Source organism: Myxine glutinosa, chromosome 4 (genome assembly GCF_964187855.1).
Source record: "Myxine glutinosa chromosome 4, kmMyxGlut1.1, whole genome shotgun sequence".
NCBI classification, from domain to species: Eukaryota; Metazoa; Chordata; class Myxini; order Myxiniformes; family Myxinidae; genus Myxine; species Myxine glutinosa.
Window position 1 is genome coordinate 122,502,840 of NC_136264.1, and position 23,805 is coordinate 122,526,644.

General features: G+C 43.4%; 1 protein-coding gene across 1 annotated transcript in view; it reads left to right on the forward strand.

Moving 5' to 3' along the window:
• The window catches only part of IPO9 (importin 9), a 183,373-nt gene that overhangs the window by 24,181 nt on the left and 135,387 nt on the right, over positions 1–23,805 (forward strand). The window contains 5 exon segments of the mRNA XM_078776372.1: positions 12,590–12,676; positions 14,117–14,318; positions 14,505–14,593; positions 14,720–14,806; positions 15,695–15,814. Of these exon segments, the coding sequence (XP_078632498.1) occupies positions 12,590–12,676; positions 14,117–14,318; positions 14,505–14,593; positions 14,720–14,806; positions 15,695–15,814 (585 nt within the window).

Here is a 23,805-nt window from a genome sequence, read left to right on the forward strand (position 1 = left end):
TCTAGATGTTCGATTTTAAAAACAATTACATCAAAATGTTCGGAAAAGATTCCCATTTCTGCAATAAAAACATTTCTTTTCCAAAAACCCCCCAAAATTTTCCAAATAAAATTTCACAAATAATAAAATATTTCAAATAAGAGTGGTCGTATCGCTTGGCGCCGGTTATAGAATCATAGCTGGGACCCTGAAGATTGCCTGATAAAATTTTGGTGCTTTTATCCGGCATGTCCCCATCCACTACCTAAGCTGCCCCACTATGGGGAGGAGGCAGCTTTGAGGAGTAGTGGGGGAGAGGGGAAAATTGGAGAGGGATGGTTGGGGGGGAGATTTGAAGCGGAGGGTTTGGGGGGGGGGGATTTTTGAAGGGGAGGGGTGAGGGGGAGTTTAGGAGGGGAGGGGCAAAGGTGGAGATTTGGAGGGGATGGGCGTGGAGGGAGTTCAGAAAGTGGATGAATAATGAAAGACGAACATTTATAAAAAATTGGGTTTATTGTGATTTTCAAGTCAGAGATCCGTTTGAGAACGATAGAGGAGGGGTGGAATGAAGGTGTGTTTAGAGCATGTCGTGAGGAAGAATTTTAAGAGATTGAATTTTTTTTTGAAGTGGAATGAGTTGGAGAGGAAATTGAAAAGAGCCTTTTAAATCGGAAGAAAAACAGCGTGTTGTAATATACCACTGAATAAAACACTGCAGGGGAAAGTTTAAACATATTTAAATAATATTTAAACAGAACCGTGAAGAACAATCTTATATTCACAAAATACCAACGGGGAGAGGGCCTCGAGGGACAACTACGAGTCACGTGAACAGGGCAAAAGGTGGATGGCAAGGAGATAATGTGGGCGGGGCGAGACCGCACGTGGACAGAAGCACACGAAACAGCACACGTGGAGAAAAGGAAATAAATGTTTTTTTTTTTGTTTTGTTTTTTGGGGGGGTGGGGGGGATTTAAAACGTTCGACAAAGAGTAGATGATCGGGGAAGTTCGGGGGAGAAGGGAAAAATCGAAGAACCAAGCGAAACAGCGAAGTAAGGAACTTAAGTTAACCACCGACGGGGGAAGCCTCAGGTTACAAGGCCGCGCACGCGGAGCAAACAGAAAACGATTAATTAATTACGAGTTACAGGAATTTCAAACCAAAACCAACTATAAACAAACAATAACGCATAGACGATAAAATAACGAGTGGAAATTTGAGAAACACACGAATGGAAAAATAACTTGACATTTGATGCCCGGAGAGAACAAAAGTTGCCACCTGATCGAAAAACCGGAAGCGGAAGTCGATAATAATTAAGTAATTAATCAATTAATTTAGACTTGATTAAGATTTAGATTTCATATTACACAGATCTATTCCTAATACCGCCCAAAAGGGGGTGGGAGGACTTTGAGTATCAACTCCTTGCTTGTTACTTAAATTACAGTTCCTCCATTGAAATCTTCACATCCGTTGAAGCCTTTGACATGATACCGTAACATTAACTCCCTGATTCCATTTTTCACACCTTCCTCATGTACCTGAACATTCGTTCTTGATTTATGAACAGATGGTTTTTTAATCCTCAATCAATAAACCTTTCAGAGTATGTCCTACCATTATGAAACTCTTCTCTACACCAGTGGTGGAAAGTGCCATTCTTTTTGCTTGTCTTTCCTGGTACTGCAGCCTCTTGAAAGTTGGTTTCATAAAGGTACAGAGATTGATGACCCAGGCAGGAAGGGCACTTATGTAGTCAGCAAATTTGTTTGGAAGAAATTTGTGCACAGAGAATCTTGACAAAGGTTAAGAGTGTAAAGGCCAACGGCAATCACCCTCAACACCAATATTACCATTGGATGTGCTCTGGGAAGAGATTGCAGTCACTCAGATGTCGGGCACATCGCTATCTTAATTCATTTCTACCCAACTCTGTTGGAGTTTTTAATCAGTCTTGTTGGAAGAAGTTTGAGAGGCTAAAACTTCCTGTTTTTTTAGTAAGTAATCTCTTCCCTCTCTCTTTTCCTTTCCTTCGCTTCTCTTTAAATTATCAGTATAATTGTTGCTTTTGAATGATCCTATCCACCTTTCGAGGCCGTTTTCCCCGCAGAGCGGGGGTTGGCCTTTTTTGGGCACCATGGTTCCCTTTTTTGAAGCAATGTTTTTTTTTATGGCCGGATGCCCTTCCTACCGCCAACCTTGTCACCTCTTGCGACACACAGGGAATTACCAGTGAGCTGGTACTCAATTTGCCGACCTCGGAAGGATGAAAGGCTGAGTCAACCCCCCTGGCGTTAATTCAGCGATCGACCGAGATTCGAACCCAGGATCCTAGGATCCCAAGCCACACCCTAACCACTAAGCCAACACCAACACCAGGATTGAATGATCCTATGCCAAGCGCAATGCACACTTGCCAAAAATTGTAAAATGTGGAAGTAATTGATTATGCTGATTTGAAGTGCTTTAGCTTGGGGGTTGTTTGTGGTTTGAGTGGTGGAAGGGGAGCTGAGGTTTTTACCACATGTATATTGGTCGTGATGTTAATATAATTTTGTGTTAATAGCGTTGACAGAGTGGGTTGACGATCTTGCCAAAAAAGGCTTATAAAGCCATGCACAGTGGCCTGCTTGTTGGCTTAATGATTAGGGTGCTGGCTTGGGATTCTCGGATCCTGAGTTTGAATCCCGGTCGGTCATTGAATTAATGCCAGGGCGGTTGACTCAGCCTGTCATCCTTCCGAGGTCTGAGTACTAGCTCTCTGGTAATTGGGTCATTGCATCAGCGGTACAAAAACACACGTCCAGAGAAATTATGCATCCAGCAGCCACAGGCTGCATACGAAACAACAGTGGCATGCAAAAGTATTCACCCCACCCCCTCCAAAGTTTTCACATTTTGATGCCACATGAGCTTATATCATGATTCTTTCAAATCAAAATTAGTATATTGAGTCTTCACAAACTACTCCAAAGTGATGAAGTGAAAAATGCAAATAAAATGTAAATAAGTTAGATTAGCGAGAAAATAAATGATTCTCAGCTCCATAAGTATTCAAACTCTTTGCTGAATTAACCCTAAATCACTTCAGTAGCAAATTATTTGTTTGAAAGGTTGCAAAATAAGTGTAATAGGTTTCACCTGTATTTAGTCAGTGGTTTAACTTAAAAATTAAGCTCCCTCACTTATCTAAGGAATTTTAAGGTGCAACTCACTTGGTCAATCAACAAGGCAAACATGAAGACCAATAAGCTTTCCAAAGTAGTCAGACATAAAGTGGTGGAGAAGCACCGTTCAGGAGAAGGTTATATCAAGGTTTCAAAGTCGCTCATTATCTATCACTTTGAGTTCAGTGAAATCCATCATCAAAAAGTATGACATATCATACCACCTAGACTCTACCAAGATCAGGTCACCCATCGAAACCCAGCAGCCGGACGAGCAGGAAACTGGTTTGGGATGTCACTGTAAACCCAACAATGACTTTGAAAGATCTGCAAGGCTCTATGTCTGAGATGGGGGTCATTGTTCATCAATCAACAATATCCCGTTCCCTTCACAATGCTGGCATCTATGGACAGCTTACACGAAAGAAGCCATGACTGAAAAAGATGCATCTAAAAGCTTGTATGGGGTTGGTGAAAAAGTATCTTAATGAAAACTGCAGGCATGTGGAGAAATGTTTTGTGGTCAGACGAGACAAAAATTACATTTTTGTTCTAAATTCACAGTCCTCTGTCTGGCACAAGCCTAATGCAGCACATCACCCAGTTAACACCATCCCTACTGTCAAGGATGGTGGTGGCAGCATCGTGTTATGGGGCTGCTTTTCATCAGCAGGGGCTGGCAAGCTTGTCAGGATAGAAGGGACAATGGACGGTTCAAAGTACAGGAGAATCCTAGATGAAAACCTGCTTGAGTGAGCCATGAATCTGAAACTGTGCAGGCGATTCACATTTCAGCAGGACAATGATCCAAAGTACAAAGCTGAAGCCACACTTGAGTGGCTGAATAGAAAGAAAATAAATGTCATGAGTGGATGAGTCAAAGTCATGACTTAAATCAAATTGAACATTTAAGGCGAGACTCCTTCGGTGGTGGAGGTAATTACACCTTGGTTCCTTACCAACTCACCCGACTCGTAGATAAAGAGAGCAGCTTGGTGGATCAATACCGCCTTTCCATGATCCTCTTTGAAGTCCATTCAATACGAACCAGCTAACTGCATTATTCCTACTGAGATCTATGCATTAATAGTGCATTGATGAGACCATTTTCCTGGTTCCCTTGTTTTTTTTGTTTTTGCAGTCAATCGACGATCCCCATCAAACTTAGCAGAACTAAAGCAATTGGAATGGGCAATGCTTCATCATCTCTGTGCAAAGCTGATAGAGACCTACCTACTTCAAAAGACTCATAGCAGTCATTGCTGCAAAAGTCGCTTCCACCTAAGTACTGACCTAGGGGGTTGAATACTTTTGCAACCAGTGAATTTTGATTTGTAAATATTTTTTTGCAGGTATTCCTGACATGTCACCTCCTTCAACTATAACAGTGTTCAGTTTGATCTCTTCAATTATTAATTAAAAAGTTCATTTGGAAAAATTGTTTCTCCATAATTCATCTAAATGTGGCATTACTGGTTGGGTATGAATACTTTTGCAGGCTACTGTAGGTTGACTGAGGTGTGGCAGGTGTAAGCGTCCACTTCTCATATGCTTTGGGTCCAAATGGAAAGTTCCTTGTGAAGATGTATGTTCTCGAACATCTCGGTTTTGTTGCTGGCAAATGTAGCAGGAGCTGGAGTAGCACAGTAGCACAAATGTAGGAAATGTAGCACAGAATTTATGGCTGGAGTGATTTATAATGATGCATCACATCCATACAAAACGAAGGCAGTGGAATGCCACATTATTCATTGAATTGCTTGAATTTTCACTGCATGACTCCACATATACTCCAACTTCAACGCCACCTCTTCATGTGTTCCAAACACCTCCACTCCAGTGTTAGGTGTTTCATGCAGACTGCTCTAGGTTGTCTAATTGATTATCTCTGCAGTTTTATCATCGAGTAAACCATTGTCCAATACATTTGATTAAAAGTAGCTGTATTTAACAAGATGATTGAACTATTTCTCTCCTCACTGCCACACCCACTCTGCAGGACCTGTCAAGTCAATGATGCAAGTACCTTTTACTGCACTCAAACAAAAAAAACAAACATCAACACAGAGTTCATAGAACACCTTACCCAGTGCAGTTTTAAGAAAAAAAGGACACGGGAAGGGTCTGTGAACAGCAAATTTGATTGGTCAAGATGACATAAAATGCTGTAATATATTGTCCAATATTGCTAACCTGAAGGTTTTTGAAAGTGCCAAAAAGGAAATTTGTGTTCGCCAGTGTTTAAGTACAGTATATAATTCAATTGAAGTAAAATAAGATATTTTACAGGTTGTAGAAAAAGCATTTTTCAGATGTTTACCGCTGCTAACGCAGCGTCTTTTACATCATCTTATTTAACACACTGCTGTTGTTATTAATGCCTGTTGTTTGTGTCCTTTATGACGTCCTTAATAAAAGTAAGCTTCCTGTTTGGAATGATTTTCAGTTTTGTTTAACTGCCAAACAGGCAGACAGAGTAAAAACATTATCTCGTTCCTCTCTGCGTATACGTGATTGGGACGGGATTCTGTACAATTTGCCATATTCAGAGCCAAAGTACTACTAAACCCAATTCATGTTCGATTTGTGTTCAAAATATGACGTTCAATTGAAATGAAGTAGTTTCTTGATCATAAACTGACTTTTGTAGATAGACACACACAGAGACAGACAGATAGAGAAAGTGAACTAATTGCTTCACCTCGCTTTTCGATTCGCGCGTGTGGGGTAATAAAACTAACCTAGAACGGCACTCTGAGGAGTGCTTACCTCTGCCAGGCAGAACAGTTTACGTTTTGTATCTCACTGATAGGGCGGATCTGGATCCGGACCTTAACCAAACTCAAATCACTATGTTCTTGTCACATAACCATCTCATCCACCTAGTTTTCTCATAACACATCCACAACGTTTTGAGTTATATATTGTTGCGGATCTCAACGTCGGCCTTTCCCCTTACCAAGTGGGGTGGGGGGGTTGAGGGGGGGGGGGGGGGTTAGTCCCCTTGTCTTTTACTAGCCGACGCGATCCGGGGCTATGACGTTCCTTCCGGACGGCGTTGAATAGGGTGGTAGGCCGAATTCCTATTACCTAATTACCAACGCCTCCCAGGAAGCAAGGAAATAACCCCGCCCGAATCACGGTTATAAGTGGAAACGCCGAGCGATAGCGAGCCGTGATCCGAGCCGTTAACAAGAACTAAACCCGATCTGAGCGGTTCCGAATCGTGCCACGCTTACCCAATGGAGGAAATCACTGATACGGTCGAACCAGGAAAGACAAGAAGAACAGATTGGTTTATTTACAATTTGTACAGGAAGGAGAAGAAGAACACACAGTGAAGCTTATACAGTTTTAACTTATCCCAGGACACGGGCCCGTTTCACACTCAGACACACTCACACGGGGATGTAGATGGTCGGGGCGAAGGTCCAGGGATGATGGCGTCCAGGCAGTTCACTCCAGTCCTCGACTCGTACCGCGAAGCAGATGGTCAGGGCGGCAGAAGCTCCCCGCGGGTCGTTGACGCGTAGCGGACAATTACGGGGCGAATGGCAAGGCTGCCTGGCGGTTACTTCGCGGCTCAGCCACGTATGTAATAAATGAACTGGCGCTATCAGCGCTCCCAATACCGCTCAATAGGCGCTCCCCAATGCAAGTTCAATAGCATACGTCCTCATACAAAGCGCGTATCCACTGCAGTCCTCTTCCAATGAATCCTTTATCATGCGCGCTCTCCCAGCCAGTTCTTTCGCACGAGTCCTGTACAATCAGACGTCTCCGCGCAATCCCTTCAAAGCCGACCTTCCAACGAGTCCTTCTTTCCAACCAGTCGTTTATACAATGCGCTTTCCTCACGAGTCCTTTCGAGGGCTTTGTACATGCGCTTATATAGCCTTGTTCAGCGAACCTTCCAGCACTTGCTAGATGCGCCTTTACCACGCCCTCCCTCTTAAGCCATGCCCACCCAGCCCTGGTTGGTTGGTGGCTCTTACCGTCCCCGCCTTCTGACGTGCTGCTTGATGCGGCCACATCCCGACCTCGCGCACCTCCCCCTTTCCAGGCCTACCTCGTGGCCACCCGACTAGTTTGAGTGAGCAACTGGCAGCTAATGCTGCCGGCCCAACGCGTAACAAACGAGGTGGATTAGCCGAATCAGGGCGCGGGATCGATGCTGCCCAACGAGGTCGATTTGGAGGGTGGCCGCAAAATGAACGGGGCCTATACTTATTTCTTTTACACAACACAGGTATCACTAATGGAAATGGCCTTATCCTGACACATACTATGACATAACGAATGTTCTAAGGTGGCCTATGTGTTGCATGTGGACTAACTATGGGGGCAAACCTTTAACCTTTTATGATCAATATTTACACTCTCAGAACCGTAACGATATAATTTAGTGCTATGTATCTCTTACTTACTGACCCAGCTCTGTTCCTTCTCCCCCTCAATCCTCCTCGGTGATTTCAATATCCACATGGACTCCACTGACTCCACAATAACCACTGACTTCACTGATTTACTCACCTGCTTTAACCTCACTCAACATGTCAACTTTCCTACCCATAACCGTGGTCACATTCTCGACCTTGTCTGCTCTACTGGACTAATTTTGCATCATCTCTCTAGCTCTGACCTCTCCCTCTCTGACCACTTAGCCATCACTATGACCATCAACATCCCCACCCCAGCACCAAGGCATTATCGCATTATCAACTTCAGTAAGCTAAACTCTCTTTCACCTACCTCATTCTCATCCACCCTCTCTGAAAAAATGTCCACTTCTCCCTTCGTTGACCTCAACACCCCTTCTGACCTCACTGACTACTACAACCACACTATCTCCTTCTGCCTCGACCAGCTTGCGCCTATAAAAACCAAAACAGTTTCTTTCACCCATTCTGCTCCCTGGTTTACCCCTGAACTCCGCCTGATGAAAACTCGTGCTCGCCAACTTGAAAGACTCAGCAATAAAACAGGTCTCACAATTCACTCCCAAGCCTACAAGGACCACCTGCAGCACTACAAAGATGCCCTCTCCCACGCCCGCTCCGCCTACTACTCTCAAATTATCCACTCTGGCTCCGGAAACCCAAAAGCACTCTTCTCTACAATAAACAAACTCCCCAGCCCCCTGGACACCACCACCCAGTCATTCACAGTAGACAACTGCATCTCCTTCCTTTCATTCTTCCAAAGCAAAATTGACAACATCTACAACAGCTTAACCACCACTGCACCTGCTCCCCCTCAAACCACCTGCCCCCCCTTATCCTGCCAACCCCTGTCTCAGTTCTCCCCAGTCTCCCCTACTGACCTCTCTGAACTCCTCATAGGAATGAAAACTGCCACCTGCACTCTGGACCCCATCCCCTCCAGCTTTGTCAAGGCCTCCCTTCCTGCTCTCTCTCCACTTATCACTGCAACAATAAACTCCTCCCTGTCTACAGGCATCGTCCCACCATCCCTCAAAATTGCTGCTGTTACCCCCATTCTGAAAAAACCTGGACTCAACCCTGACACCCTAAAAACTTCAGACCCATCTCCAACCTACCCTTTCTGTCAAAAGTTTTGGAACGCGCTGTAGCCACTCAACTCAAACATCACCTCTCTGCCAATAACCTGTATGAAACATTCCAATCCGGATTCCGCTCCAACCACAGTACTGAAACTGCTCTCCTCAAAATCACCAACGACCTTCTCCTCTCCTCTGACGCCAGCAACCTCAACATTCTCATCCTCCTCGACCTCAGCGCCACCTTTGACACCATCAATCACACCATCCTCCTCACCCGACTTGAAACCACCTTTAACATTACCGGCACTGCCCTCTCTTGGATCAAATCTTACCTCTCTGACAGACGCCAGTTCATCTCCATCAATAACTGCAAATCCCCCACTGCTCCCCTCCCCCAAGGTGTCCCCCAAGGTTCAGTTCTCGGCCCCCTCCTCTTCATCCTGTACCTGTCCCCCCTTGGTCACTTAATCCGCCGTCATGGTCTCCAATTCCACTGCTTCGCCGATGACATCCAGCTTTTCATCTCCACCAAGTCAATCTCCACCGCCACCCACTTTATCCTGACAAACTGCATCACTGAAATAAAATACTGGCTTCAAATCAACTTCCTCAAACTTAACTATGATAAATCTGAAATAATCATCATTGGCCCAAAAACGCTCACCAAATCCACCCATAACTTCGCCCTCAACATTGACGGTTTCCCAGTATCCACCTCCCCTCACATCCGGAATCTTGGCATCATCTTTGATCAAACCCTCTCCTTCGACAAATACACTAAACAAATCACAAAGACAGCCCTCTTTCACCTGAAAAACATCGCCCGTCTCCGTCCATCCCTCTCCTCCACGGCTGCAGAAACCCTCATCCACGCCTTCATCACCTCCCGTCTGGACTACTGCAACAGCCTCCTCTATGGTTCACCCTCAATAATCATCAATAAACTCCAATACATTCAGAACTCCGCTGCCCGTCTACTCACCCATTCCCGGACCCGTGACCACATCACCCCAGTCCTTTATAAGCTTCACTGGCTCCCCATCCCCCAGAGAATCCAGTACAAAATCCTCCTCTTGACCTACAAAGCCCTCCATAACCTGGCGTGGCCCCATCCTACCTGACTGACCTCCTCTCCAGACACACTCCCACCCGCAACCTCCGCTCTGCTGGCGCCAACCTCCTGTCCCCCCCCCATCCAGACCAAATTCAGATCCTGGGGGGACAGGGCCTTCTCCATCGCTGCTCCCACCCTCTGGAACACACTAACTCACACCATCAGAGACTCCTCCTCACTCACCACATTCAAAACATCACTCAAGACCCACCTGTTCAACACTGCATTTAACATTTAACCCACAGCATTTAACCCCTGACTATCTCTTCTCCTTCTCCTTCCTTTTGCTTTGATTATTTACCTATTTATTTTTGTCTTTTGCACTTGTTTTTTGTACTCTGTCAAAGTATCTTTGGGCTTCTTGAAAAGCGCTATATAAAATAAATGTGTTATTATTATTATTATTATTATTATTATTATTATTATTATTATTATTATTATTATCATTTTTGGCTCGATCTCTCAATGGTGAAGAATCACTTTAAAATTTTTTTTTTTCATTCTGGCTTCCGGATCTTCACCAAATTCAAATCAATTCGGCCTTGTAACACATCCAACCTGTCTACCAAATTTTGTCCAAATTCGTCCATTACCTTTTGAGATGTCCTGCTCACAGATAGACAGACAAACAGATAGATGAAAACATAAACTCCTTCCACCTTCGGTGGTGGAGGTAATTACACCCTGGTTCCTTACCCAACTCACCCGACTCAAAGATAAAGAGAGCAGCTTGGTGGGTCAATACGGACTTGCCATGATCCTCTTTGAAGTCAATTCAATACGAACCAGCTTGCTGCATTATTCCTGCTGACATCTATGCATTAATAGTGCGTTGATGAGACCATTTTCCTGGGTCTCTTGTTTTTTTAAAACTCAACTGGACTATGTCCAGCTGAGTTTTTATCGACACCCAGTGTCCGTCGTCCGTCTGTCGTCTGTCTGTCTGTCTGTCTGTCTGTCGTCTGTAAACAATTCGATTTCTACGCTCTAAAAGTCACAAATATTGATTAAATTTGATGAAACCTGTTATGCAGCATCTTTAAGACATAAACTAGTTTGGGATTGCATTTGGGCGTTGCATGCCTAAAAATTGGTGCGGCAGGGCGGCCATATTGAAAAATCGATTTTTGTCAATCTGGTACTTCCTAATGTAGCTGGAAGGCTGAAACTTGGTGTGTAGACAGTATGTAACAAACCTCAACACATATTACGGGTTTTGACGATGTCCGAAAAATGACCTCGTCGTGACCTATGACATGACTTGACCCATAAACATCAGTTTGGACGACGTCCAAGCTCTAAAAGTCACAAATACTGATCAAATTTGATGAAACTTGTGCCTTTTGCCACTTAAAGATATTTGAAAACACACATATAAACGCACATATAAACATATAAACGCACATATAAACTATATAGTTTGTGGTTGTATAATGCATATTCTAACCATATTTGTATAGACCAGTTGAGTTCAGGTTCCCTGGAACCTCTAGTTTTTAATTACATACACCTAACATTCAACTCTTTTGGGAGGGCTTTAGGACTTGAGTGCACACAGCCTGATTAAGGCCTCTCTGGCTGAAAAACTTGAGTATTGTTACGGATTCGTCACTTCCGCTGTTGTGGTTTTCCTCCACTTGAAAGATTTCTGATTCTATGTACTATTATTGTCTTCCAAAGGTTTATTGTTTATGAACAGTTATTAAAAGTTAAAAAGGTTACCTTAAAATGATACAGGAACCCGAACCGGAAGACAAGAATGAGGAAGAGGAGGAGGTGGTGAAAAAAAGTCGGAGAAGAAGCTGGTTGCTTTGCGTTCTGGATCGACCGTTGTCGAGCAAGAGACGAGTGAACTTTGGGGTGTCCTGGAAAGGGATTCCGCGATAGAGTTGTTATCGCTGTGACTGATCAAACCTGCGTGTCAGGTTGGCGTTGGATTCGGAGGAACCATCGTCGTGTGATTACGTCTCAAGTACGAGCCGTCCGCCATTTTGACTCGTGCGCTTCGCGCGTCGAGCAAACTTTCCTTGCTTCGTCAACCGTTTCCACCGCGTTCAGACGTATCTGTGGTGAGTGTGTGCACCGAGGCTTCTGACGATTACTTTGCGGCTCGCCGACCGTGAACAGTGAAAGTTCGTACCTGGAGGGGGCCTTTGGATTTCCCAGTCACTGTGAGTGCGCCTTTGTGCCACTTTAACCATGTGACCCTTTTCTCCGCTTTGGGTCGCGTGCGCCTTGGTGCCGATTTGGGCGGCGTGTCTGTGCCTGCCCTCGGAACGAGATTCTGGTTTAGAGTCGACATCGTTCCGTTGATCACCGGAGGGGACCAACTCTGAGCTCGAAGACGGGAATATAGAGACATTGGGGAAGGTTCTTTCCACTCACTTGGAACACTGTGAGTTACTTTATGCATGCTAGTTGATGGAATAGAGAGTGCACTCTTAATTGTCATTGGTGGTAATGTTATTCCTGTGTGATTTATAATACATTATTGGTTTGTTCGTAATCATTGGTGTTGTGTCCTTATTGATTTCGACACGGAAATATATATTTTTCTGCCGTGGTTCCTCCCGGGGTTCGGAGGTATACCGAGACCAGGAGGTCGGGGAGGAACACGTAACAGTATCTGAGCCTTCATTGTCTTATGACAAAACCTTGAGTTCATTATGCTTTGTGTTTTCACTTCTACTATTCTAGTATTGTTGGGAAAATGAACATTTTCCTGTCACTGTCACTGACACTTACAATAGTTCACAATAAAACCTAATCATGTATGTTTTTCTACACGATTGTTTCCAGCTTGCATCGGTCATACTCAAACAGTATGTGGAGACTCACTGGTGTGCACAGTCAGAAAAGTTCAGACCACCAGAAACCACTGAAGCGGTGAGTCGAGAAGTCTCTTGTGTTTCTATGTATTGTTTTAGATTGTCATTTAACAATTTTACACGTCTGTATGTCTGCTGAAAGTTTTTTTTAATGCTTCTGCTGATGAAGTCGCCAAATGGAGGTTGTGTGGAGGTGGATGGAGGTTGTGTTTTCATCCCTGTCTGTCTGTCTGTCTGTCCGTTTGTGAACAAGATATCTCAAAAAGTTTTGTACGGATTCAGAGAAATTTGGCGGAGATGTAGCGTATGTGACAAAACGAAATGATTAGATTTTGGTGAAGATTCGGATTCGGATCCGGCTACTAGAATTTTAAAGTGATTCTTCACCATTGAGTGATATGGCTAAAACGAGGGGTAGATCAGGGTATGGAAGACTGAACCTATGGTGAATTGGTGATTCCTGCGATTGATTTTGATTAAATCTGATTCTGTATTGTGATTTTTTTTTTTTTTTTTTTTTTTTGTATACAAGATCGAGGCTCGTGAAAGAGCGAACATTAATCACACAGAAAGACAAACCGACACATAAAACATATAACATCGGGAGCGGTAGACAAGATGGGGAGAGAGGGGTAAGGACACAAACACAACATTTGAGAGCAGGGACCGAGAGACATGGAGACATCATTTTCATTTCTGGTATACTCTGAGATACAAAAGGTAAACTGTTCACCAGGCGGAGGTATGCTCTCTACTGAGTGCCGTTCTAGTTATTTTTGGGTAGCCCATCTGGCTTTGAGGACAGCTGAAGGGAACTAAGTCAAACGTTGTGCAGATATTTACAATATGGTAAAGATGAACTGATTAGATTTTGGTGTCACGAGGTCAAAGGTTAGAGGTCATGTTAGCTACAAATCCTGTTACCGCAATAACTTGTGAACCAGTGATGGGATTTTGACCAATAAAATATAAGACTGAGTGATCCTGTGGACCCTCGAGTATAAAGGCTGTATCAGGTTTCATACAATCGGTTGGTAAATAAGGGATGAGTGTGGATTCAAAGTTTGGGGGTTAAACCCCCCTGTGAGCTCCTATAATCCAAAATCCAAAAATCGAAGCCTGAGTGATTGTGTGGTATACTATCTTGTATTCATGTGTCAAGTTTCAGAACAATCAGCTGTGTGATATGGGAGGAGTAGCAAAAATATCAAAAAGTTAATGGACAGACAGAAAACCAGACAGACAGTCATCCGGACATCACGACCCATTTTATAATTTCATCTCTTCATGAATCGAGATTAAATGACCTAATAATGTTGGCGAAGCATGTCTGTCGACGTTGCGACGTCCAAGAGTGCCGTTCTAAGTTTATTGATAATTCTTGATCTTAATATCAGATAGATGTGATCAGGTTTTTATTTTTGATGAGAATTGTCCATCTGAAGTTTTGTGCAGGTCGTCTGCTGCTAATTGCAGCTTGATTTTGTGCACCCTCCAGGCGAAGGCTGCCATTAGGCAGCTAATACCGGCTGGACTCCGTGAGTCCCTCAGCAAGGTGCGTTCCAGTGTGGCCTATGCTGTCTCCGCCGTGGCACACTGGGACTGGCCTGATGCCTGGCCACAACTCTTCGGCCTGCTCATGGACCTTCTTACTGGTGGAGACGTCGACGGTGTCCATGGAGCGATGCGCGTTCTCACTGGTAACAACCTGCTGACCTTTTTGCAGCTTGGGGCTTAATATATCTCTGCTGATTACTTGTTTCAGACTCTTAAATCAAACTTTGTTGATCAAACAATTATTTTCATTAGTTTCTCACGTACTGGGAGTTGTAATAATGAATGTCATTTTGGCAATCTCAAATACTTGGTGCACCATGTTCCTGCAGAGTTCACTCGTGAGGTCACAGACAGCCAAATGCCATACGTGGCACCTGTCATCTTACCAGAGATGTACCGCATATTCACAATGGCCGAGGTTAGTTTCCCAAACCCTACCTGAAAAATGTACCCACTGTTTCGAGTTTTTCTTTCTTCTTCCATAATCTTGTTGCCTGTCAAATGTTATTTTGTGGTTTCATTGACAGCTCTTTATTCTTGGCAGGTTTATGGCATTCGCACACGAGCCAGAGCGGTGGAAATATTTACAACGTGTGCAAACCTCATTCATGCCATGGAGGAGATGGAGAAGGTATTAAATCTGTCAGCGTGGTTTTTCGATATCAAAAGTCTTGTTTGATCCAATCTATCTTGGTTTGTCCATTTTATTGCACTTACTTTCAAGCATTACTCCACACAATACTAGTTTGTCTTTCATAACACTCTCTCTGGTTGCTTAATTGCACTTGATCTCAATTTTATGAATTCATTCATGATCTCTCCATATTTTTGAAATGGGTTGTCTGCAACTTATCCAATTCAATGAGTGTGTTGAGGTTAACTTGTTCGAAACACAAGTGTTACAATGGCATCAATAAACTCACCCAACACTCTTAAAATTATGGATATTTGATGGAAACAACATAGAAAAAGACAAACATCTTTGCTGAGGTTTGGCTCATGGTCAAAAGGAAAATTACTTTTTAACCCCTTTCCCCCTCCTTCCCCTTATTTATTTCATGTTGGTTGTGGAGGTGGGTTGGGGGGGGGGGGGGCGGGGGTAGGGAGAGGTATTGTCAAAATTCCTTTGTGATGGAGGGACAGATAAAAGCCACTATGTGAAGTGGTGGCTGGGCCATAGTCACATCCCAGCAACTTAATCTTCCTGCAAATAGCAGTGTTTGATAATCCCAAGCAGGTAGTTTGGCCAGGGTACTGGCACACAAAGGCCTACTCCTAGTCATGCTCTTAGATCATTCTGGCCCTTGCTCATATGTGGAATGGGCAGCACCTTTTGCATCCCCATTTCAAGGTTGATGTGCTCTGAGACCCAATACCCTTGGCTTGTTCTTTGTTGATGAAGATTTCCCCTTTTTTATTAGTTTTTAGCAATATGATTGACATTTACTTTTTACAAACAATATTTTACAAAATGAAGTTTAAAAAAAATCTCAGCAACATATGGCTATCTCTTGTTCAGGGTGCAGCTCGGGAACTGTTGCTGCCTATACTCATTCAGTTTTCTCAAGCCTTCCTGCAGGCCCTTCAGCTTCCTGACGGATCAACATCTGACAGCGGACTTAAGATGGAAGTTTTAAAGGTGATGCACCCCCAATACCAAATATATACCTACGTATTTTTAGTATGCTTGTGATGAATCGTGTTTCCATTACATTCGTTGTAAAATATATAATGCCCCATATCTCTAGATTGGCAGCCATTGTGTCCTTTGTAGCATGCTTTCAACTCAGAATTCACCTCTTGGGGATGGTGTTTGCAGTCATCACAACAAAAACCAAGTGCAGTCTGGGAAAGGTGCATTGCAATACCCACCTTTTTTCCTCAAGTTGATTGGTGTAAAAAGGTTTTTTTAATCAATTATGGAGCCTGGTGTTTTGTGTTGTTGCATTCTCTCTTCAAACATTATTTTTGTTAACGCTTAAAGAATCTTCAAATAAACCTCCCCAAGCAGAAGTTAACAGAATAATTATTGCTGAGTGAGTAGGCAAACATGAGGTAATGCTAAACAGTTCCGTCCAGGATTGTCGAGTCAATAAATAGTAAGTTAGTCAATTACTAAATAAATAGTAATTAAACAATAAATAAATAGTAAATAGTAAGTCCTTTTCATCGCATCACAGATAAATTTGTGTATTTGTTACTTCAGCATTGCTGTTACAGTTACTCATTGTATAATTGGCAAATTGATGGAGGACAGAGTGAAAAAACCCACAAAAGGGACATCAGTGCAAAGGCACAAAACTTTTTACTTCTTGGGACATTAATTCATTTTAACATTTCCAAATTATAGCTTAAGGGTATGGTTTGTTGACTGCTTCAGCAACCTAACCCTTCATTGGCCAACTTGTGCATTTCTACTCAGAATTGGAGAATTGGATTTACTGAACATATATTCGATGCTATGTTGGGAATCCTTGCTGTTCATGGATGGTTTTATGCAATTCGTTAAATAAATAAATAATTGTTTTAAATGCAATGTCTTTTATTTCTGGGGCATATATATCCTTACTATAATTCACGGACCGGTGTTTGTTTGTGTGCTTGTTTGTGTGCTTGTAGTGGAAAACCTATTGTTTTTGCCATAGTTAGGTTTCCTCTACGTGTAATGTAGAGGAATACCTATTATTATTCCTAGAGTTTTTTTTATTCTTCTGCCCCACCGTTTCAAGGTCCGAAAACTTAAAATTAATGTTCTCTGCAACCGTAGGTCCAATTGGCACGAAATTTTCAACAAATGATTGGCTGGACCTGTAGTAGAATTTATTACTGCTAATTATGACGTCATAGGTCACGTGGTATGGGCGCCATCTTGGAAAAATTGAAAAACTTTACCCCTCTACAGCTCCGAAACGGCCCAATGGAAAAAAATTCAATCATGACTCATTCTAAAGAGCTCTGCAATGGGACCAAAAATATGGTTACTTGGGATATAAAAAGTACGAACGTTATGACGTTAGAATTCGACAAATAGAACCCTTAACGCCACGAATATGATATCGTTTGTGCATAATCTCTATGAAAAAAACCAAAACAGAATCCAAAAAATTGCGACGTCATATGTCACATAGTTCGGCCACCCTATTGTTTTTCGTGAAAAACACTAAAACCCCTGTTTCTCCGCAACGGCTCAACAGATCAGGCTCAAACTTTGCATGCATAATCGCATACCGATGACTAACAAAAAGTTCCACGATCGTGACGTCATAGGTCACATTGTTTTGGAGTTATGACGTTTTTATGCATAGCATTTAAAACCTATGTCCTCCCTCATTTTTGAAGATATTGAGTGTAAACTTTATACAAATGTTCCCCATGTGGGGAAGTGAAAACGTTACTTTGGAAGTTGTGATAAGTCACATGGTTTGGCCACAATAAGTATAATTGAACAAAAATCTTTAAAATCTTCTATCTCTTGAACCGCTGCATTGATCGACTTGAAACTTTAATGTAATGTAGCTGTCATCAAGCGGAGTAAGTGTTTAAAATATCAACATGATTGGTTGTACGGTCTGGAAGCCAGAATTCGTTATTGTTGGAAGAAGAAGAAATGCAACACTTTTTCTTCTCAGGCCATTTAACTGATTGTGCCACTGCCATTTTTCGGATTTATTTCCTTTAAATATAATTTTCTCTGCAGTAGTTGGACCGATTGACAGGAAATTTTCACCATAGGAGCGCCTCGACGTGTAGAATCTTTTAATGGTAATTATGGCGTCATAGGTCATGTGGTACGGGCGCCATCTTGGAAAAACCAAAAAACTTTGCACCTCTATATCTCCAAAAGCCCTGCGTATAAAATTTTTATATATGGCTTATTGTAAAGAACTCTCCATGTAGAATAACATGTGAATGATGATGTCATACGTGCCTCCATTATGATGTCATAATTCGACAAGTATAAAAACTTCATCCGATCAGGATGAAATTTCTTGAGCATAATCTTGGTAAAATTGATGCAGAAAAAATAATAATGGCGTCGTAGGTCACATGGTTCGGCCGCCATATTGTTTTAAGGGAAAAGCTTAAAAAACCACTAAAAACCCTTTTCTCCAAAACAGCTGAACAGATCGAGGCCAAACATTACATGCATGACCGCATACCCATGACAAACAAAAGGTTTGGTATCTGTGACATCATAGGTCACATGGTTTGGGAGTTATTATTTTTTGAAGCATAAATTTTTAAAACCTACCATCTCCCTCATTTTTGATCATATCGAGTGGAAACTTCAGAAATATGTTCCCCATGTCATACTGCTAAAATTACCTTTTGGAATTTGCGATAGGTCACATGGTTTAGCAGCGATAGATTAATTGAACGAAAATCTTAAAAACCTTGTACTTGCTGAACCACTTCATTGATTGATGTTAAACCTTAAAAGTGATGTAGAAGGGCTCAAGTGGAATAATTTTGTAAAAGTTCAACATCATTGGTTGTTCGGCTTGGCAGCGATAAATAATTGAAGGGAAATATAAAAAGAAATTCTCTTGAACCGCTTGATTGATCAATGTTAAACTTGAACCTAATGTAGGTGTTGTCAAGTGGAAAAAGTGTTTAAAATTTCAACATGATTGGTTTTACGGTTTTGAAGGTAGAAGTTGTTATTGTGTGAAGAAGAAGGAACTCATCATTTTATCTTCTCCAGCCATGTGACTTTTTGGTGTAGGTTTAATTATGATGAAAGTGGGGTTGTATGAAAGCAAGGTTCATCAAAGCAAGGTTTATCAAAGCGGGGTTGTATCAAAGCGGGGTTTTATCAAAGCGGGGTTGTATCAAAGCGGGGTTGTATCGAAGCGGGGTTGTATCGAAGCGTGTCCGATGAAAGCGGGATTGTGTCAAAGCGGGATTGTGTCAAAGCGAGGTTGTACGAAAGCTGGGTTGTATCAAAGCGGGGTTGTATCGAAGTGTGTCTGATGAAAGCGGGATTGTGTCAAAGCGAGGTTGTACGAAAGCAGGATTATATCAAAGCGGGGTTGTGGCAAAATGGGGTTGTATGAAAGCGTGTCCAATGAAAGCGGAGTTGTATCAAAGTGGGGTTATATGAAAGTGAGGTTGTGGCAAAGCATGTCCAATGAAAGTGGGGTTGTATCAAAGCGGGGTTGTATCAAAGCATGTCCAATGATAGCGGGTCCAATGAAAGCGGGCGGGGTTGTATGCAAGTGGGAAGGCAGAGGAAACCGGTCATCACTGCCAGCAGTTATAAAGTGGCAGTTCTAGTTTGCTTTATTTTTGGGAGTGATTGAGGGCGCTGTCAGTTGCCTATTGTTATGAAATCAAGTTGAGACCTCGTTTCCAGATATGGAAATCAGAAAAGTCTCAGTCGCCTCTTGCCTGCGCGCAGCGAGCAGATATCGTACATAAATAGTGCTTCGTGACTTTACATAGAGAGCTCGCAGGGCCGTTACAGAATCGGCATAGGTTTCACAGTGGGAGAAATAGTCATAGACATCACTGGACACGTTGCAAATGAGAACATTCAACTTCTGTAGGTCTGTGGCTTCGGGCACGGCTTGCATGTAGAGTTCTAAGGATCGTAACCAGTGCGTCAAGTGGAGCCTGGCATTGCTGGTATTCGGGTCTCCATCAAATCTCTCCGGTTTGAGAAGCTTGTCCATGGCACTCGAGTGTTGAGATAGATTTCAATAAATTGTTATGAAATCAAGTCGAGACCTCGTTTCCAGATATGAGGCTTTATTGAAATCTATCACCACATACCCTATAAGCACAGGATAAAGAATAATATTAGAACTACATTAAAGATTATACGAGCATTTCTTTAACTCATAAGCAAGCAAATGATCATTCCCTTCATACCTTACTCAAGCGTCCGCTCACAGAATACAGAAACGAAGCCAATCTCCTCCTTTACCCTGCATCCCGTTATATCCTCTTCTCAGAGCCATTCCATCGAATCTTCTTCTTCATATTTCATCACACCTATACACTGCCCAAATATAGTTATGTGTCAGAAGAATGTATTGCATGCTTACAACAAGGTCACCCATAGGGCGGGTACTCTGCTCGTAATTATTTATTTAATTTCCCAAATTTATTGTTCAAGCTTCACTTTAGTCTTGTGCTTTCTGCCAAAGCAAGTTCTGGAGCTTGCGTTGTTTAGGCAAGGTGCAGATGATATTCCTAGTGAAAGCAGTGTTTAAAAACAGCAGCGGACTTCCTGCCTTTGCTGACAAACAGTTTCACTTCCAAGTCTATTTGCTCTGGAAGTTTTTGTATCTTTGGGATTGCCAGGGACCTCGGAGTTAGGTCAGATCGATGACTTGCTACAGGTACCATGTAAACCTATACGACCTGTTCCATGGTTGGGTTGTTGACGACTAAACTGACTCCCCCACTAGGCTTCCCAGTGAGGAGAGTGCATGGATATGGACAACCAGCAGGACTGTAAAAACAAAATCTGTCAAAGGGCAGAATGAGCCAACGACAGGATTTGCACTACAAACACCGTAAAACACTTCATTCCATAACGTACACGAAAAGCAATCAAACCCAGAGGAACCCGTACTGTGGCAGTACCTCCTGTGCAGCTGCCCTTCACAGGGTTGCTCACCAGATGACCGAACTGGGGCAAAGCCTTCGCGACCCCCAGTCATTGATAGGGGGAAACCACGGGGCAACCCTGCTGGGTCGGGTTGCAGTGTTATGTGTCAGGGTGGTGCTGAGGTGTCATGAGGTGTTTCCCTTAACATGAGGAGGTCCCTTCGGGTGGGTGACTGGAATGTGCTTGCTCTTAGAGAGGATGATCATTCCGATGTCATCTAAGCTTCAGCGTCTGACCATTGGTATTACAGCACTTTCTGAGGTTCGGAGACCGGATAGTGGTGTGATCATGGTAGGTGGTTACACCTACTACTGGTCTGGTCACTCTGGTGGTTACTATTTCCAGGGAGTTGCTGCAGCTGTGTCCAACAAGCTGACTCTTTGGTAGTTGATGTCAACGAGTGTTTTATGAGACAGGATTAATCACTCTCTGGGTGTCATTTCCTGGGTCTCTGTATTGGCTCCGACTGAGGTGAGTAATCTCACTGGGACGGAAATATTATATGCCACACTCGAGTCGGTGGTTGGTCTGTGCCCCAGGCGAGATACTTTTCAAGTCTTGGGGGATTTAAATGCATCGACTGGCACTGAGAGGGATGGCTTTGAGACATGTGATGGTTCCCATTGGTCTGGAACCAGGAACTAGAATAGCACCAAGTTCCTTGACTTCACAAGATGTCATGGACTTAGGATGGCTGATTCATGGTTTCAGTGCTCACAGCCACATCGCTAGACTTGGCACTCCCATGCTGGTGGTGTGTCAAAGGAGATCGATCATGTTCTCGTTGATGGGCGCTGGAGAATGATCGGGAACTGCAGTGTTTACCGGAGTGGTCAGTTCCTCAATATCGATCACAGGCTTGTTGTAACAACTCTGAAGCTGCGGCTCACATCTAAGAGAATGATACCATCCTATCCTTGGATGGATGTTGGCGTGCTCAAGGATATAAAGGTAGCTGAGGCATTTGCGAACAGGTTGAGTGGGGGTCTCAGGTATCTTGGTGTTTCAGGGGATCTTGAAGAGTTGTGGAGTGCCTTCAAGACTACCATCCTTGATGTTGCTCGTGGGTGTCTTGGAACCCACCCTCAGATGAAGACTAACTTTGTCTCCCATGGGACACTCGATACCATTAACCAGTGTCATAGGGCTGGGCTTGATGGCAGAGCTGAGCTCCTCAGGGAGCTGAGGCGTAAAGCTGTACGTTTGCTGAGGGCAGGCAAGGAGGGCCTATGTGTGAGCAATCTGTGAAAAGGTAGAACAGCACATGTGGTCAAGTGATTGTCGTCCTACATACAGAGGAATCCGTGCATTGCGTTCCTCCAAGCCTGTCCTTGGGTGTACTGTAGTTGGAGTGGAGGGTGTTGAGATCTTACCAGAGGAGTCGGAAGTGAAGGCCCGCTGGGCCGTTTACTTTGAACGACTTTGCCAGGCTGACCCATCAGCTGTTGAGTTGGATGTCAGGGGGGTTACTATCCTTATTGCTGACCCTCAAATCAACTGTGAACCACCTTTGTTTGTGGAAACAGGCTGAATTGAATCAGTTGAAAGGGAGCAAAGCTCCTGGGATCTGTGGCATCCCTGCTGAACTTATAAGGGCTGATTTAAATGTTCTACTCATGTTTTTGCATGCAGTCATGTGCTCTGTTTGGAGCACAGGCATCATCCCAACTGATTGGAAGAGAAGCCTTGTCATCCTTCTGTGGAGACGGAAGGTGATCGCCAGGACTGCAACAACTACTGAGGGCTGATGTTGCTCTCAGTGCTCGGCAAGGTCTTTGCTTGGATAATTATTGATGAGGTTCGCCACCATCTACTTGAGCACCATTACCCAGATCAGTCTGGCTTTACATCAGAGGTCAACAAATGACCGTATACTTGCTCTTTGAGTTCTCACCAAATGCAAGTGATAATTTCAGCAAGGACTACTTGCAGCCTATGTTGATGTCTGCAAAGCGTTTGACTCAGTGAATCGGGATGCCCTCTGGAGGATCCCTCGGTCTTTGTGGGGTGGCACCAAAACTGATTGATCTGATATCTTAACTCTGGTATTGAGAGTGCTGTTAGGTGTGGTGGTTCCATCTCAGACTTATTTACCGTTGCCACTGTACTGGTGCCCAACACTTGTATGGACTAGATTCTAGGGAGGATGTCAGATATATCTAGCTGCTGTGCATCATTTGTGAATGTCAAGATCTATGATCTTTATTTCCCAGATGATGCAGTCATCTTTGCGGAAACTGAATATCCTTATGGGGGCCTTCAAGGCTCTGAATGAGGAGTCTGAGCCACTGGGATTATGGGTCTCCTGGGTGAAGACTAAGATCCAGGCTTTCAATGACATTTTGTCTGCTATCCTGTCTACCTTATTGTGGCAAGGATGTTAAGGTCACACAGAGATTCACTTACCTTGGCAGTGAAATTCATTTCTCCACATGTTGTGAGGAAGTAGTCAATAGATGTCAAGGTTGGGCTGGGGAGTCATTCATTCAATGGATCACATGGCGTATGGCATTGTTGGTACCCATGGAGGAAGATGAAGGTCTGAGTTTTTAGGTCATCCTTGATGCTTCCAGCCTTGCTCCACATTTTTTTTTTGTATACAAGATCAAGGCTCGAGAAAGAGCTAACATTAATCACACAAAAAGTCAAACCGACACATAAAACACAAAATAAGGGGAGCGGTAGACAAGATGGGGAGAGAGGGGGAAGGACACAAACATAACATTTCTGAGCAGGGACATCAAGAGAAATGTGGGAGGGAGAGGGCTTGGGGGGGAGGTGGGAGAGGTATAAAACATATGAACACGGCAAGGGCTTCCAGGGAAGAAGTTGGAATTTCCCAAAAAAAAAAGTGTATCTGGGGTGAATTAGCTGGGGTCGAAAAGATCAAGGTTTTGGATGGGGGAAGATAGGAGATGGTGGTGAACAGCTGTTTTAAAGACCTGGAGGGAGGAGTGGGATTGAAGGGAGTGGGGGAGTTTGTTCCAGAGGCGGGAGAAAAGGGGAATGAA